We start from the raw sequence: 18,659 nt of genomic DNA, 5'->3' as shown, positions 1-18,659 counted from the left end.
TGTGTGTTAGTGTGTTGGTCATGTGAGGTGGGGTGAGGTGGAAGTTTGCTGTGGAGGAAAGGGTAGGGGATCTGGAGTTCATGTCAGGTCATTTTAGCATAATCTGGGCGGGCATGAGTGAAAGGTTTGTTTTAGGACACAACAGAATGAGAAGTCATTGGAGCAAATTTTCTCTGTGTGGGACAGAGAATGCTTTTAACCCACAGATGGTCCTGCACAAGCCATTGTGTAACTGGTAGGCCTTGAGAAACACCTTCAAGTGAAAGTAAACTGAAAAGTGCTCAAAATAATCTCCAAATAATATTCTCCAAATAATTTATTATAGGTGCTATAGAAGAAAAAAGACAACTATTGAATGAGGAAAAAAGCTAAACACTGCTGGCTTCAGGCATACTTGCACACAGCAGGAGGCTGAAAAAATTAAAAATACAAATTAAAAATAAAGAAGGTGTGAACCAGAATTTGTCTTTCCGACACAAGCCTATTCCATAATAAAGGCTTTTATTTAATCTCCTGCTGTGTGCAAGTGTGCCTGAAGCCATCCGCGTTCAGAAAAGCTAATTAGCCAGCTACAGTACAACTGTTCTACTGTCTAGCTAGCTGGCTAGTTGTAGCTAGCCAGTTAGACAGCTCGGCAGCTAGGTTTTCAAACATATTAATAGTTATTAGTTAGCTAACCACAACCTATGACTAATTCTGTCTTGTTAGCTAGCAATGTTACAGCCAAGTGTAGACTAGCCGGATACTTCTATAAAAATATTGATCGCCTTACTTATTACATTAACTTAAAAAACATTAGAAACCAGTCCTTGTCCCAATGAGTCTCTTGTTTTCTTCCATAAAATCCTGTAGCTAGCCAACTATGAGATGCAAGTTTTTCAGTTTGTCAGGCAACTTGAAAGCTTTCTCTTAGCACACCCCCGCAAGTTCAAGTCATTCCTCTGGGTTTACTGTGATCTTTCATGTTTAGGTACCCAGTGTGCATGCTCTGGCACTAAGAAGCCAGATAGTAAAACATGGCAGCCTCCATGAATTAGCTTCATGTGCCAATGAGCAGCTCCCATCGGAATCCATGGAACCGGTAAGCGGAAGCTGTCTCTGATTCTTTTATATCTCAATGGCAGAAATAAATGCCGTTTTCCTAGTTCATTCAAAATAATTTATGACATTTGGACGTTTGTTTGTATAGGGGAAAAAAAATACTTTTCACCCATTTTATAATCTAAAAAAAAAAAAATTTAACAGCAAATTGCTAACTGCTAAATGGTTACAGACCTGTTGCACAATTACAACATCATACAACATCATTTCCAGCTACCATTCACATGAGTAAGCAGTTTACGGTTACCCGTAAGTGTAATAAATTATTTATTTTTTTTGTTTTGTACAGTTATGTATATCACTGTAAATATATGTGTTGTTATTGTTGCTGTTAGTAATTTCTTAGGAGTACTTTCTTTAAATTTCTTTTCTGGCTAACGGTACTTTGACCAGCTTGAAAAGCAACCAGGCTAGCTGTGTCATAAATAATGTTTGCAGCAGTGTTAGCTTGGTGTTAGCAATATAATTATATTGGTTGGAAAGGGCCATGAGAATTCAGTGGATGGAGTGCCTTAAGAGAGAAATGTGTCTGGATAGAAACGTCCAAGTTTAAAACACCAGTTACAATCACAGACTATGACGGGGATGGTTATGTGAAACTCCCATTCATTTTAACCATAGAAAAATTATGCTTTGATCCGTAAATCCATATATGAGTAAAGGTTTGTTCTGCCTTAAGTCAGACTTATGAGGCCTATTGTAGCTTAACTGTTTGCTGAATCCAAATGTCCAGTGTTCCCTGCACTTGCAGACTGGCGGACTGAATGAGCGCATACCTGTGAAGTCCAGAGCAGCTAGGGCTGCAAGTTCTACGGTTAATCAAGTCTGCAAGGGGGCTCATGCAGACTTTCATGCTGACTTCCAGAGTCCACTTCGGTGCTGCAGCATCAGACTTTGCCAGTGGGATCACCCAAAATTCATAGAAATAAGGATGTGATGATATGCTGTAAGTCAGCTGGATGCAAGCATTTAACATTCAGAATGGCAGTGCTCTTTTCTGAAAAGACCGGGCTCAATGTAAGCACTACTCTAGCAGATCACAAGTCAACAGAACAAGGAAAGAACATAAATTAGATAAAGTCAAGACATTATTAAATAAAGCAACCGTTACAATGAATCCAACATCGATTACATGCTTAAAAGAGTTACGTAAATGTTCTGCTTCATCATTGGCAGAATGCACTGACCAACAACTAGCAAATGTTTAGTTTCCAACAACTCACCCTATTTAAAGTAAACCAGTACAGATAAATGTGTGTGGTAATTAAATTTAGCTTTAAAATAGTAACATTTGCCAACTAGGTAATGATAGCTACTGTAAAAAAAAGCAATGCCCCTCCCCCAGTTCTGGTGCCCCTGTGGTAAGGTAGTTACGAAAGGCAATTTTCTCACACAGGTGTGTATGTGTGTGTGTGTGTGTGTGTGTGTGTGCATGATCTCAATGAAAAGACTATTATTGTAATTTAATTTAAAAAGAATTAGACCCCAGTGCAAGCAATGTTCAGCCATTTTCCATTGTATCACTACAAATTAATAAGATTACAGAACACTCCTCCTTAATATTCTCCCTGGCAGAATTCAATCATACCCACAAGGTATACAACAAATCATAAGAATAATATGCAGTGTCTGGTTTTCTCCTTAGTCTCGTCTTCATTTATGATACCAGATAAGACATCACCTTAATTTAAGTGTCTCAGTTGAAGGGGAAGGTTTTGGTCTCCACAGTGATTCCTGTCTCTTGTGAGTATCTCACATACATGTTCTGGAACACACACAACCCTCCTGCCATTCTCTCTCATATGTTGACATGTTGATTTATTGTTGTAAGTGAACAGCACAGTCTAAAGGAAGATGACAAAATAAAGTCTTGTGTATGATGTTTGCGGGAGCCAGGTCATGTACAGCAGTTTATTAATTTTTTTAAATAATCTCCAGGTTTATTTCTGAGTTTATTTTGGCATGTTAATGTCAAAATATACCCAAATTTTTTGCCTTGTTTTGTTTCATTGTTAAAATTCAGTTGCTCCGATTATTCAAAATTTCACAAATACTGTATAGATATGGACATTTCAAACCATTTAGAAAAAAAGACATTTGACAAACTCTTTAATCCAATGTCTCTTTGTCTCATTTACATGTTTATTCCTCAATATCTGTACTTGTGAGAGAGTGTTAAATGTTCTATCTGTCTTCACTTTTGGACGACTGTAAAAAGGGAAAGTGCCTCGACTGCTGTGCTTGCTTCATCCAGTCATGGTAGAAAATAACAGAACTGACTGAAAATTACAGTTCAGCCACGAGCAGACAACAAATCATCTTTCTACAAGCAGTGCACTGTCACCGGAGGCGAGGGAATGGACCCAAACGCAGAGTCAAAAAATACTCAAAGTCCAAAAGGGTAATCCAAACCGAGAAAGTAACTTTTAATAAGAACCAAAACCAAGCAGATCAAAAAACAAGCCACGCAGTGCAAGACTCAAAGTCAAAACAAAGTTCTTAAAACGCAAAGACAAAGAAAATCCAGAAATCCAATCAATGCTAAACTAGAATACGGGCAGGGAAGAAAACACTCAGGACAACACACAGAATCAAAAAAGCACGTGGAAGCACATACCGAAACGCAATCAGACACGCACACAAAAGGATCCAGCACCTGAGTCAGGGAAGAGGGGAGCTAAAATAGACACGACACAGGAGGGCACAATGAACAATCAGGCCACAGAGAGGGAAGGGAAAACGAGACAACCCAAAAACAATAATAGAATAATTGAAAACAATAATACAATTAAACGGGGTAAAAGAACAGAACTAAAAACTGAAGGGCCGCCATCTGGCGGCCCAAAAAGGTAAACGCAGGCAACCACAGAACCATGGCAGTGCACATTTGCTGAGTTGGTTGTTGAGCATGACTAATAATCTAATATCTTGTCTCTATCTCCTTGAACTTCCATTGTTTCCAATTCAGTATGATGATATTTTAAATTGAAGCTGTGGACAGTGAGCCTTGCCCTGGAGCCTAGTAGCAGCAGTTGATATGCTCAAGGTGGCTGTCACTGTGCAAAGAGATTTTCAGGTAGACCCTCAGGGCTGGAATAGATGAGCAAATGCCATTCACTCTCCACAGCACAGACTGAGAAGGGGGTTATTGGTGTCTATAGAGATTATACACCAACACCACTGAGCACACAAAGAAAGGGCCAGTGGATTTCATATTTAAATAAATAAATAAATAAAAATAGGAATTAGGCCAACCATTTACTCATTGAGATATTCCAACTGTGTAGCCCTTGTACTGTAAATCATAAGGAGTTATGCTCGCGTGTAATGCATATGAACTGGAGGTGAAAGAGTGCAGGTTGTGCTCTATCCATCTTCTGTGGTCTGGGAGATTGAAACACAGAGGGAAATGAGGAGTGCTGCAGGGATGGCCATCTATCTGTGTCTGCTGTCAGCGAAGCAGCAGGGGACCACAAGGGTGGGAGTTAAATCAGATTTTGCTCCGCAGAGTATGAGTGCAATACAAAAGGCATCAGAGTGTGGGCTGGAGTCATTGATGTTATGACCAACAAATGCAATTTGGCCTTGCCTCACTGCTAGAGGGGATAGCTGCGTATACAGGTCCATGGCCCTTCACGGAAGCCTGGGGATTTGAGTTTCATCAGCATGCTCACTTGTGTGTCATGTGAAAAGCAGAGCAGGCTGTGCTCTTTTGGTGAGGAATACTGTACAACACCTGGAAGAAAAGCTGCAAAAACCTCAACAGGATGTTAAGTTATTTTGTTAATATGCTTGTCCAGTAGTGTGGCCTACTTTACAGACAGTTTACCCATCTGAGTTTAAGAGAGAGTTGAGCTAGTCATCTGGAATTTGTAAAGTTATGCAGTATAGTATGGTAACTGTCATTTTAATTATTTTGTTCAATATTTTGTTCCAGTTTTTTAAAGAATACATCATGTTTTTAGTGATCATCTTCCAGAACAGCACACTATGCTGTTTATCCCTTCTAGCTCAAAACATCCATTGAATATATCTGATAAAAGTAGTTTTTGCATCTGTAGCCAAATTCTGGTTTCCTCAATAGTGCTGAAGTGGCAAACCTGTAGGCATTCAGTATTCACTGAACTCACAATTCACAAATTAAAATGAATTTTGTTTCAAAGTCCAGTTGCATTTTTGTGTGTTTTCCAGACCGAAACTTGCATTTGCTATTTAATAAAAGAAAAAAGAGGAAAACCTTGAGGCTGCCAAGGTACAAACAGTGTGTACTCTGCATACAGCTGTGTACCTGGCGAGAGAATCTCGCATGCGTCACTATGAATACGCATGATATTGGAAGAGAGGTTCACTCTATTGAATTAAAAATGTACAAGGAAGGTGGCAGAGGACCAGGAATGAAGCCAATGTTCTGAGCATAAAAAAGGCATGAAATTTTTTTTATATGTAAAACCCTGGGGGAAAGCACTGTCAGCAAGATGCTGGACCTATCTCCAGGGTAACTAGACAAATCACCATGCAGTGAAATGGCTCAGGGCAATAAAAGTCCTTTATGCACCATGGTGCAGAGCATCAAAGGTACTGTAGCCGTCATACCACTGTACAGCTCCCCATAATTCCTCAAATTAAGAGTTATGAGAAAGCTGCAAAGAAAAGGCAGTTTTATCAAGAAAGAAACATTGGGTAATGGAGATGAAGTATATAGAAAGGGATAAACGTGAATTGTGTTTGTACAGAGTGCACACAAAACACACACACACACACACACAAACATAAACACACACATACACACACGCACACGAACACAACCACACACACACACATATGTAAATGTATGTGCACACGCATACTCATAGGTGTGCACATTTACACACAAACACATACTGAACCTAATTTGTTTTTAAATAAACTCTTTATTATTCTGATTTTCTTATAGATAAATCTAAGCAAAACATTTTTTTTGATATGATAACCTCTTCTGCCTCCCAGTACAAGAGAATGTTGTGATGGGCCTCATGCTATGTACAGTGGAATTAGATAGCATGTGTCAACACAAAACTTATTTCAGTGCTAAAAGTTGCATAGATGTCACATGCACACTTGATAATACAAAGGGTCATAGCATAAATGACAAGCTTCATGGTAAACAACACTCCAAAAGAGAGCCACATGCTATTCTCTGACATACAGTACAGTAAGCTTATAGATTAGCGGTTAGCATGAAGAGCACATGTTTCTTGTTCATGGAAAAGACACAGAAAAGGCCCAAGGCTCATGCCCAGAACGGAATATTGAAGTTTGAACTAAGAGTAAAAGTTATCATGCCTTTACAGAAGTTAAGATCCTATTACATGAAAAACTTTGCTTGCATAAACTGTGCTCAAATGTCAGTTCCTTGAGGGCTCTGCGTGCTCTTTTCAACAGTAAAGCATTTCCTACATCAAACAGTTATACAAAGGAGAAAATGTGTGAACGTGTGTTTTTGTAATCCATTATGACATGGAGGTGAATGATTTTATAACAAAAACCTGCCTTTGGAGGTTAAAAAGTGCCCCGCTGTCTGTAGACTATCCTACTGTTTTCCAGTACGATGTGTATATTGTGCATCCATGCTGATGAATTCACTGGCAGTGTATATACTGTACAGCGCCCTTGAAATGCATCGTCATGTCATAGTTCATCGTAAAATGAATTAGCTTCCTCCGCCTGCATAGCTGGGGACAATGATGTTGGCCCACTTGTAGATCACAGGGATGAAGAGCAGGGCAGAGCCTAACACTGAGACCAGGAGGAAGGTCCACAGGAACACGCGGTCCAGCACCTGGGCCACAAACTTCCAGTCTTGTACAACCTAAAAAAAAATAAGGTACCTCTATGAGTTCATCTTTTCATTCAACAAAGTCATAGATAATGAATAGGTCCACTGAGAAAATGTGATTAATCCTTAGGTAAATTTATTGTACTTATTTGACTAATATAAGAGTAGCAGACCATTCTGTACAATTTAGGTAGTAAACTTAAAATACTTTGCTTGGGCAAAAAACAATTTGTTTTGATCTGCAAAATTCTTTATTTATTTTAACGATTGATGTTTTAAAATGCATTAAGAGATTATGCTTTTCAGTTTTATAATTCCGGTCTTAAACTTGCCAGTAGTCTGAGAAGCTAGCTTTGACTGATGAACATTTGAACACCTAGTCGTGATTATATTTGACATGAGTTAAAAGCAGGTGTGTGCAGAGTCATTTTGTTAAAACAAGGTTGAGGCCTAGTTTGTGAAAAACTTCAGTTTCCCTTTGTGTTTTTAAAATCTTGGTATCTTTTTTTGTAATGCTTTGATTTTCTAATCATTCTGTAAGGCACTCAATGACCATTTATTTTTGCTGTCAAAGTTGCTGATTAGAGGTGTGCTGACTACATTTACATTTTTGGCATTTAGCAGATCCTATTATCCAGAGGGACTTACATTTATTCATAGTATTTATACAGAGGGGCATATAAAATACAGGTTATGCACATTTTTTATTTTTTATTCTATTTTTTAGAGAGCCCAAATAGTCAGAAAAAAATACTCCAAAGAAAATCAACTTAATTGGGGAAATAAGAACGTCATCATATCTTCCCCCCTCTTTTGTGCATACCACTGACTCGTTCGTGCACACATTGGCCTGCTTCAGTAGTTCATTGGTGGACTGATCATGTCAAGCAGTATTGATTCAATCTCATAAGTAGAATGGAATTTTGTCAGGCTCATTGGTAGCTGAGAGGTTGGTTGTTGTGTTTTAAACTCAGTCGTGCTAGCAGGCGATCTGGATAGTGTGCTGCCTCACCAATGGAGTAGAAATAGGGAATTTGCTAAGTTAAATGGAGATGCTTCTGGCCAAATCATATTATTTGTCATGCAATCAGTGTTTAAGGAGTATATTACTGTCTTTTCTGAAACATTCGATTTTGTGTGGTGAATTGTTGTGCATTCTTGTGCATACAAAATTAACATTGTTAACTAGTTTGATTTGAAGTAATTTAGGAACTGTTAGGAGTGATTAAATCAGTCTTGACATACTGGGCTTTCATGGCATGCCTGGGGTTATATTATTATACCACAAATTTATAGAATGACATTTTGGTTGTTTGACCTGTGTTGAATGCATACTCTGCTATTCACCTTAAGACAGTGTTGGTAAAATCTATCAATATGTAGTTGCAACTGCATTTTAGGTTAGAGAAACCCTGATCATAGCAAGAGAGCAATATCAAGGCTACATGTTTGGTCTTTACATAACATAGAATTAACAGAAAAAAACAAAATATCTGGAACAGGTATGTGAGGCATCGCTGTTCCTTTCTGGCGACAGCCATTTCCTCACCTCTCGGACCTCGTTCTCCTTCACCACGTGCTGGGTGATGTAGCGGATGGAGTCGAGTGCTGCCTGCAGGTTGTTTCTGGATGAGAGGAGAGGGGTTGTCTCGAAAGCAGAGCCTCCTATGTCCCTTCTGGCCCCTCCCCCATGGCCTACGCCTGACCCCCTGGGCACTGCATAGCGGTCGACATGGCTGCGCATGCACAGCAGCTTGGGCAAGCGGTGGAGAAAGACGCGGCGGACCCAGGGCGCCATGCCGTGGTGCGTGGCCGAGGACCGGTGGTGGATGTTGATGGCGAAGACGGTGATGACAATGGAGAGGGTGACGAAGATCATTGTGAACACCAGGTACTCCCCGATCAGTGGGATCACCTTGGAGGAGGACGGGATGATCTCCTCAATCACCAGGAGGAACACGGTGAGGGAGACTAGGACAGAGGTGCACAGGGTTATCTTCTCCCCTCCGTTGGAGGGCAGGTAGAACACCAGAATGGTGAGGAAGGAGAGACCGATGCAGGGTATGATGAGGAAGAGGGTGTAGAAGAGTGGGAGCCTCCGGATTATGAAGGAGTAAGTGATGGAGGGATAGAAGCAGGAGCCGTCTGTCCTCAGTCTTCGGCTGCCCGTGGCGGTCACTATCTCCCATTCCCCATTATCAAAGTAATCACGCTTGTCCACGTGGAAGTCTTCCAGGAGGATATCCACCTGTGGAGTTCAGGTTTTCAGTCATACATCTTTTCTAACTTCAGTCCAAACTGTTCCCATGGCTGAAACTCAGTGATCTTATAGCCATTGTGTGCTTTGTGCAGGAAAGGGCCTGGATTCAGTCAATATTTGTACTTTAACTTTGTATTACAAGGACAGTGTTTTGAACAAACAAATACAGTTTGAGTTCATCAATCACCTAAACAAATATGCCAAACTTTGTTTGCAAAGAAACGTTATTTCTTTTTTTTTTTCTTTTTTTTGGTCAAAAGGTGAATGTTGACTGATTCCAGACTATTTTCAATATCAGGCGAGGCATATAATGAAACTAACTGGGGGAACTGTAAGGTCAGACCTGTGTCAAAACATATTCAAAATATTTCAATCACCAGTGATTCCTCTGCAGATTCCTGACTTTTTTTTAAGAAACACATCAAAATGATTAATGTATATGATTCTATAATTTGCTAATTATTATAATGCATTTATTCCCAGCGATCAGCAGGAGAGTTTTAAAATTTTATTGTTCTGTGTTGCACTGAAAGAAGCTGCAACCTGAGAGCCGTCATAGGTCCAGGAGCCAAACTTCATTGAGCAGTTCTGGAGGTCAAAGGGGAAGAAGGTGACGTCAATCGTGCAAGCCGACTTGTAATTGGCAGGAGGGGTCCAGGATATCGTGCCATCGTACTTGACTACAGCCTTTGTGACAGTGCCCTCAAAACGTCCATCTGCACTGCGGGGAGAGGTATGCATGGTCATTGACTAAAAACTGGACTACATGCTCACCTTCTCAATCCATTTCAAGCCATTTATTGATCATATGCTTTTGATGGATCTCCACAAAGTCAAGACTTATGCTTGCTTATGTGCATTGTGTACACAGAGAAAATAGCCATTATGACACATACTTGTCAAACAGGACAATGTCAGGGGTCCAGATGGAGTTAGAAGGTACTCTGATCGCAGTGATGCCCTGGTAGTTGTCCGGGTCCCATCTCAGCTTCATATCGACCCATTCCTGAACATAAAAAGCAGGATGACTCACCAGCGATGCAGCACGTTCTGCTATATGTTCAGGCTTTATTATTTTATTGCACTTTTTTTAAATATAGCAGAGGAAAATCCAATAGTGTGCAATGGTGAAGACGAAACAGCCACAGTCATACATTACCACGTCTAAAGACATGTAAAATAGGCAGGACGTCCACAGTCCTATCCTTATTTTCAATTTGTCGGCGCTGCCCACAGGAAATGATTAACGAGGAAGCTGCATGCTTAGAGGAGACAGGAGGAGTGGGTGTATCACTGCAGATTGATTGCCTGTGCTGGGAAAAGGTTTTCATTGTAGATCCGTTGATAAGCGGGTTTGATAGCTGAGCCCACCCCAACCTCATTAGAGGAGCAAAATATGGGGGAGGGGTGTCACTGTCACTTAAGGCTGTCCTTCTGCAGGTTAGTAGGGGCTGTGTGACCCTTGACTGAACTGATAATGGACAGCCTGCTGATTGCAGGCTGCCCTGGCACATGCATAAATCTGTCATGGGGGGTCGTGACTGCACGGTGCCGGGGGGAGGTTCAGAGGCACGCTCGTGAGGAGGGGGGAAGACTGAGCTGTAGACGAACACAGTCAGAATGTCTGAGGTGTAAAGAAGAGTCTGAGGAAACGATGGGCAGTCGTAAGAGGCGTTTTGTTTGTCTGGTTGGATGTGTCTCAGGGTGCTATGCGTATGAATGTAGTATGGATACTCTGTAGATTTCATTCATTCATCTAATGCAGATAAAATGCAGACCTGTTTCATCCATACATTTGTTGTCATGAGCTGGTTCTTCTCATCCTGTCAGTGAGAGAACAGAGAAATTGTCAGTATGCCCCGAGTACGTAATCAAAATCGTCTATACCCTCCATGTCAATTATCTATCTATCTATCTATCTATCTATCTATCTATCTATCTATCTATCTATCTATCTATCTATCTATCTATCTATCTATCTATCTATCTATCTATCTATCTATCTATCTATCTATCTATCTATCTATCTATCTATCTATCTATCTGACTATCTATCTGACTATCTATCTGACTATCTGACTATCTATCTATCTGACTATCTATCTATCTGACTATCTATCTATCTGACTATCTATCTGACTACCTGACTGTCTGTCTCTCCTATCTGTCTGTATGTCTATCAATGTATGACTGTCTGTATGTCTATCAATCTGTCTATCTATCGTACTGAACACCATCTGTAAACACGTGTACATTTTATTTTATTGAGCATGAGGAGCTGCAGTCTGTTGTGCATTCTAATAACGGACAGCACATGGCAACACTATGTCTTCCAAAGGCTAATGTGAATATAGGATGTACAGTCAGATAACAGATAGTCCTGCTGGTAATTATGAGAGTGTTAGTGAGGTTAATGTCCACAGTCTGTGTGGCATGCTATCCCTTAATAAGCCATAGCCAGTGTTTTCATCTCTGCTCCTGTTCTGAGATAAACTGAAAGTCTCTCACTTTCCCAACCTTTTCTCCAAAAATAAACATACGTATGCATTTTTCAATTGTTTTATTGTTGCTGTTTAAAAGAGAATTTATATGAAATCATATGAAAAATGTATAATTTTGCACAATTATTGGCATCTCTCACCACGTCCACCAACTGGGATATTGCCAGCCCAAATTTCACCCTCACAGTCCCATTGAGGTGTTCCACTGGTCTCACCCATTTGTGGTAATTTCTGAAGAGGTGTTTGAACAGTTTGTCCTCTGTCTTGGCATATGAAGACAGGTTTGGGGTTCCTAAGTGTAAGAACAAGGAAACGGCATCTTTAATCCATGCTGTGTCAGATTAGGATAAAAACATTGATCCAATAAAGAGACATACTATTCAGCATAGGAAATCAATAATTCATAGTCCTTAATCGCTGACATATTGCCAATAACCCCATAAATCGGCAAATTAACTTTAAATAAATCACACCAGTGCTCTAGCCTTTATGTTCAGTCTTCACTTTTTACGGGTTTGGTTTTCCGTAATGTCATCTGAATTCACTGAAAGGGGAAAAGTAGAGGAAGAAACTACATGCTTCGTCCAAATTATTGTTTGCTCTGTGGTTTTAAGCTAGGAAACTGACCTGCCCATCGATCAATACGTTACTGTGCCCAAATCAATTGACCCTTGGCACTGAGCTTTTGAAATAAATCAGCTGAACATCAGTGTGTTACTGTTCCATTAGATACACTTTAATAACCTATGTTTTTAACTTATTATAGCCTGTTGACAGAATGTACCAAAATTCCATTTTAAAATGTTTTTACATTTATCTTAATACAGTACATAGGGTTGCATTTTGCCATTGTATTCACAAGTACCACATTGTACGCGTTTTATGAGTTAGTTATTTTCTGTATTGTGTTTGTGGTTATTAAAATGTTCTCATGCATAATATAATGGAAGTGATAATAATGAATACAGGCTGGCGTGGGGTGACCGGAGGTGCCAGGAATGCAGATGGAATTCCTCCCTCCTTCCTATGACTGTCTCAGGGGAAGAGGAGAACTTGCTTTGTGTCCTCCGCAGAATTCTCAAATGTGCTGTGTTTAATTAGTGAGGCATTGAGCCAGCTCCTTTCTGACATAAACACGTTCCTACCTGCTCTGTAATGAATTTCACACTCCTTTTGCACTGGCCCTTTTGAGCTCAGCTGTAATTTGATTTGGCTCTACATTTTCCCATTTTGATTTTCTCCCTGTAGATATTGAAAAAGGAATCCAATGCATTTTAGTTACTCTAGATACATTCAAGTTTTCCAGAGTGGTACAGTTTTGGTCAGATACTGACCGGTGTCTTACTGTGGAAATAGATGAAAATAATCAGAACTCAGTCGCTTGCCCATTGGCTAGTCACCTAGCTGGCTAGCTTGCCTTCATGGTCTTGTTCAAGTAAAAAAAAAGGCATTTACTAAAGAGTATAGCGCAGTGTCAGGACCTATAGATACCTGGATGCCATGAATCAGAAACTGCCATGCAGTCAGAGCATTACAGAACAGCTGGTCTCCTGCAGACAGTGCTGACAGAAAGCCCCCAAGGATCATCATTAATATGTGGGCCTCAGGTGGCCTAAACAAACCAAACACTGGCCTTTAAATCCCACAGCACAAAAATAATAAAAAAGAATTCTGCATTAAAGCAGAAAGTGCTTTTATTAATCTGTATAATATTATTTATTATTATACAGTATATTATTGTAATATCTCTTTATTCTTTATCACCTTAAGATGTGTCTTAAGATACGTGCTCTTTCAGTGCACCACCATCAAGGGAAAGATTGTTTCTGAAGGAAGGGAGATAAATAGAATTGCCATATCATCTGAATAGACCAATTTAGAAAGAAGTTATGGCACTTTGCATGACAGACAATTTATTCCCGTCTCCAGTTAGACAGATTTGGAATGCTAATCAGTTGATTTTATGTGCATACAGCTTAGCCTGCATTGTAAATCAGTCAGCCCAATGACAGAGTCCGTGCATTTCCACCCTGAGTTAACACTCCCATGTCATTTTCTCTGTCTGTGGATCAATAACTGCATTCTTTGATCTCTTCAGTCAATATCATCTTTATTAGCGAATCCATCATCTCTATAGCTAGTCCAGGTCCTAGCTTGCAAGCTAATATTAGCCCTTCAAGCAAATAAGGCAAACGAAATGCTTAAAGGCTAACATTATCTACAGTAGCATCATTATCATTATTGATTATCATCATTATTGTTATTATTGTCATTGTTATTATACATTTTTTAAGTAATGCTTAATTTTGAAGGGGGAGGGAATCCCAAGGGGCACCAATGTGTTGCACCCACCTGGGGTGATGCACGGCAACCATTTTGTGCCAGAAGGCTGACCACACATCAGCAGAGGTAGAGAGTGAGGGATGAAGGAGACAATAAACAGGATGTGATGATAAACAAGATGTGAAGGAGGAATATGTTTGGAATACTCTTAGCCTGGTCTGGGCACTATTGTTCCTATTATCAGGTGAATGCACTTATATTTATCCCACGGTGCACTGTACTGTAAGTCGCTGTAGATAAGCTTGTACAGTAAGTGTAATGTAGTATAATGAGTACGACAATGGCAATTATAATATTTAGACAAGAAAGAAGATAAAAATGTGTCATATTTAGCATACTGTTTTTTAAACCAACTAGAGTAGATTCTATTCTATTGCATTTAAAAAAATGTATCTCTTGTGGACTCACATAGATAATGGTTGTATTAAATTAACACTGAACATTTTTCTGCTTGTTGTCAATGCAAACCTGAAGTCACTGAGTTTTTGTCATCTGTTTGTTGCCCTCCTTGCAGCTAGCTTCATAAATAAGGCTAGATGCTTTATTTGAACAGCATTAAACTGGAATTTTAGCAACAGGCAGGAAATTATCCAGTGGGTAAGCTCTGAGCGTGAGTATTGACGTGGGTAATATTACTGTTTTTCCCATATTACTGTAAATGTAAAAGACTGCAAATCTCAAATACCGATCAAATATCTACATTTTCAGACGCTGTTTGACTTGGCTATTGTTTAGCCCCGTGTATAAATTGCATGCAAACATACAGTTGTCAGTGTTGCAATAGGCTTTTTTGTCACAGATGCTCCACCATGTGTAGTTAAATCTCTTCTTTCACCGTACTTATCTCTTACTGTTTCTCACTGTCAAAGCGTTTGTTTCTCCGTAGAGATTGTGAATGTGGCTATTAGACAATCTTCTGTGATTGAAATCAGGCTTCTTGTAGCCCGTGTACCAGACAGAGTAATCACAGCCACACAGTAGTCCCCCATGGTCTATTAGTAAACAGTGCCACAAGCGATTTAGCCTCTGTTCCTGCTATAGAATGCTTTCAATGAAGCAATAGTCGATAAGATGCCTAAATATCATGGCTGTGATTCAGATTCTGTACGATATGGTATGTATAATGAAAATATGTTGTGTTCAGTTCAAATATGCTCCTTGTCACATTTCTCTATTGCTATTCAAAAGGTCGATATTATCAATCCTTTAAAAATGGAAGGCACACTCTGAGCTATACTGAAGCTTGATTTTAGATTTTTTTTCACTTGATTTTTAACTACTGCTAATAAAAAAGCATGTCTTAGCAGCTTCAGCAAAGAAAGATTGATGGTTTAGCAACCCAACGGTACGTTGTTTTGTTCATAGGCTACTGTATGTACTGTACTGAGGGCAGTGAATGTTAGCCAGGTCTAGTATTATGTATTCATGAATTTATTCTGAATGCTGCATATTTATATTTACATTCATTCATATTTTGCACTTCATTACAGTGCTCTGTACATATCACTCTTATAACATAATATCACTCTTTCAATGCCTCTCTTGCTTTCCTTCTCTCCCTCTCTCTTGCTCATTCTCGCTCATTCTATAATACAGTTTAGAGCTCATGCAGTACTGTACTGTGATTGTATATCCACTGACCGATTGCATTTCTCTTTTCCATTCCTTATCCTTAGGGAGAGACAGAGAGAGATAGAGAGAGAGGAGGGGGAGGGGGTCAAGGGAGGTGAACTTACCTAGGGAGTTGCTCAGGTAACAGCAGCACGCCAGTAGAATCACAGACTTGGTGGCTTGCTCCTCTCTCAGCATTGTATCAGCAGAGGCAGGCAGAAATCCTCAGGCAGCCATCAGCACCACGGAGCTGGAGCCAGATCAGTTACTGAGCTGCTGACACACACACACACACTACCACCTATTCTTCACTCCTTTCTTCCCCTCTTTTCTGCTTCTCTCCCGCTCTTGCTCTTGCTCTATCTCTCTCTCTCTCCCTCTCTCTCTCTTGCTCTCTCTCTCACTCTGTCTCTCAAACATGCAGCTCAGTCTCAAGGGAGGCAGCATGCGGTTTGACCGCACATCCGCATCTTCTGCTCCTCTGTTCCCAGCGGCCTGGTGCCCCACTCTTCACTTGGTCTTATTCAGGGAGGGGGGGCTGCTTTCGAGTCACTGCCTAGGAACTGCTGGTGCTCTGCCTCCTTTCATCCCTACTCTTCTCCGTTTCTTCCCGAAGACAGCTACACCCCTGCTTCTCCCTCCCTCCTTCCCCCGCACTCCCCCAGAGGAGTTCAGCGTGTCTGAGAGCTTCTACAGCCTACAGCCCCGAACACTGCTCTCTGCTTTTCTTACTGGACAGCAGTCCGGCGTCTGCTCTTTCAAACGAAATGCCCTGATGCTATGTAGCTGAGCACTTATAGAGCCTGAGTCTCTTCCTTCTGACTGACAGGTCACGTCAGTGCTCAAAATATCACCTTTCTTTACACCGTCTGGTGACCGTCAGGCTTGGGGGACTACCTGTTGGTGTGATGGGGGCCAAAAGCTTTAAAATACTGAAGACCTTGATCTAGCTGTAAACCACAATTTCCGTGGTAGTAAATTAATAAATAGTGCCCAGCATCTGCAGTACCAGAACACCCAAATGTACCTGCATGTAGTATAATGAAATACACTCATCCCAGGCTGCTGTGTGGTCCACTGCTGCCCCCTCCTGGAGAGGTGCTATATTGACAGCTTGCCTGCTGTCTCATCTGGATCATGCTAGTCATGGACACCTGCCTGAGGTTATAAAGGACTGATCATCCACCTAGCCATATTCCCATTGCTGGTATGTCCAGCTGCAATTTCATTTTTTGGCGAGTGAAGCTGTGAGAGGCCATACACACAATAAGTAAGAAGTGATGTCACATTTTTTTTTTGACATTTTAAAAATCAGTTCCCTAAAGCTTAATCCACATAGATTTTTGCAGACATTGAAGCCATTCCAGATGGCATCTAAAGTGTAAAGATTCTGTTTGATTTGATGGATTTCATCCTTACAGTTTTCCATAGGACAGAAAAATAAAACTGCACAAACACCAAAACCCCCTAGTGTCTGATTTCAGAAAGATAGCATCGATCTGATTGCTCCAAAGTAACCTTATCTTGAGTCGCTGCCTTTCCCTGTTATCTGTTCACGGTCACGTCCTTCAGATTTTCAGCTCCAGCAACTGAGCATGAACAGGCATTGGGGTAGATCACATGGTCAGTTCATCTGTGACTGATTCTGATAGACTGAGCTGAATGGATAAGCATACGCTGAAGTGAATGTATAAACATATACTGAAGTTAAGTGAATGATATAGCCATATATCAGTGTAAAAATGGGAACCCATAAGGGTTATGAATTATAAACTTGGCTATGTGCACGCTACGCTACTTCCCTTCTCCTCACCAAGTTTCTGCTCCATTTTGTATTTAGGGAGAACTGATAAGGGCATTTGAGAAGGTGCATATGATATAGCTATTCTCCCTGTCTGGGACAGCACAGCTGATTGGATATTGATTTTGTGGTTATCTGTACTGTCTGGTCTCAGTCACAGAAATTGTGCTTAAATTGAATAATGTGTGTAGATACACAACCACAAATATAAGCAGAGTAATCACACCGAGAAGAAATAAACATCCCAAGCTTAAATAACACGTATGTGTACGTACATGTACGTATGTATGCCACTGTCAGTAATTAATAAAAAGAGAAAAGATGGTATAATTTTATTATAGTTTTATGTGGCCTCATATCCTCTCTACTGCCTAAAAAGGAAGGCGATTATAGCACAGGAACGAAACCCCTTACTACGGGTTACTTTCGATGGATTGCAAAATCAGACAAGGAGCACCCTCTTGTGGTTCCAGCATGGACTCTACACAAAGTTGACAGTAAATATTCTCTGACATCATATGTACAACTCACTGTGATATCACTTCTTGTTGACAAATTTAAGTCAGGTTGACTTGGTGTGGTACAATTTGACAGCGCATAACTTTGCAATCTTCAAATGAGAATATTTTGCCATTATTATTATTATCAATAATTGTTAATATGAGTTTGCTATTAATTGTTTTTGGCCCTGAGCCAGTTACTTTAAACTTTCACATTTGGCTGAGTTTAAATTGTCACTAACTGCAGTGAGGAAGGTAAGCTAAAGTATGTATACCTTAAATAGAGAGTGGCTTTTGAATTTTCATGGATGGTGCAAACAGAAACATAAAGTAGGATTTCAGTCAGAAAGTATTGTGTTTGTTTGTCTGTTTTACATGACACAACAATCAAATGCTCTCTCAAACTTCGTGCTAAGCTTGAAAAAGTGATATAAAATGCAAATCCTCACCCATTCCACTACGCAGTCCTGTGATATTGATTCTAATTCAATACTCTGAAGCCCTGGGGGTGAATACATAACAACATGAGACCCAGTCTCTCAGCACAGCTGTTAATCATGTCTGCATCCTACTTAGAGTCTCCAAATTCAATTTCCCTAAAATGAACAACATTGATTTGCTAGTGCGATAATGATTTTTTTTCTCCACACAGTGAGCTCCAGATAATTATGATGGGGCTCATTGTATCAGCTAAAATATATCTTGCTCTTTAACAGAAAGGCAGAAG

At 40.2% G+C, this 18,659-nt stretch overlaps 1 protein-coding gene across 2 annotated transcripts; it reads right to left on the bottom strand.

The window, feature by feature from the left end:
* Window positions 1-6,013: 6,013 nt before the first annotated feature.
* Window positions 6,014-16,379, bottom strand: chrna5 (cholinergic receptor, nicotinic, alpha 5). 2 transcript variants are annotated; one of them, XM_035396860.1, is made up of 7 exons: window positions 15,757-16,379; window positions 11,818-11,969; window positions 10,955-10,999; window positions 10,073-10,182; window positions 9,720-9,897; window positions 8,466-9,164; window positions 6,014-6,949 (listed from the first exon to the last, which is right to left on the bottom strand). In XM_035396860.1, exons 1-7 carry the CDS (start codon window positions 15,827-15,829, stop codon window positions 6,791-6,793), a joined length of 1,416 nt encoding a protein of 471 aa, XP_035252751.1. In that variant the 5' UTR covers window positions 15,830-16,379; the 3' UTR covers window positions 6,014-6,790. The 2 variants fall into 2 exon arrangements, with proteins under 2 accessions (XP_035252751.1, XP_035252752.1); XM_035396861.1 differs by lacking the exons at window positions 10,955-10,999; window positions 11,818-11,969; window positions 15,757-16,379 and adding an exon at window positions 10,336-10,948.
* Window positions 16,380-18,659: the final 2,280 nt, after the last annotated feature.

The sequence above is a fragment of the Anguilla anguilla genome, chromosome 16 (assembly GCF_013347855.1).
Source record: "Anguilla anguilla isolate fAngAng1 chromosome 16, fAngAng1.pri, whole genome shotgun sequence".
Classification (NCBI taxonomy): domain Eukaryota; kingdom Metazoa; phylum Chordata; class Actinopteri; order Anguilliformes; family Anguillidae; genus Anguilla; species Anguilla anguilla.
Note: the sequence above shows the minus strand (reverse complement) of the source record. Positions and strands in the feature narration are given on the sequence as shown.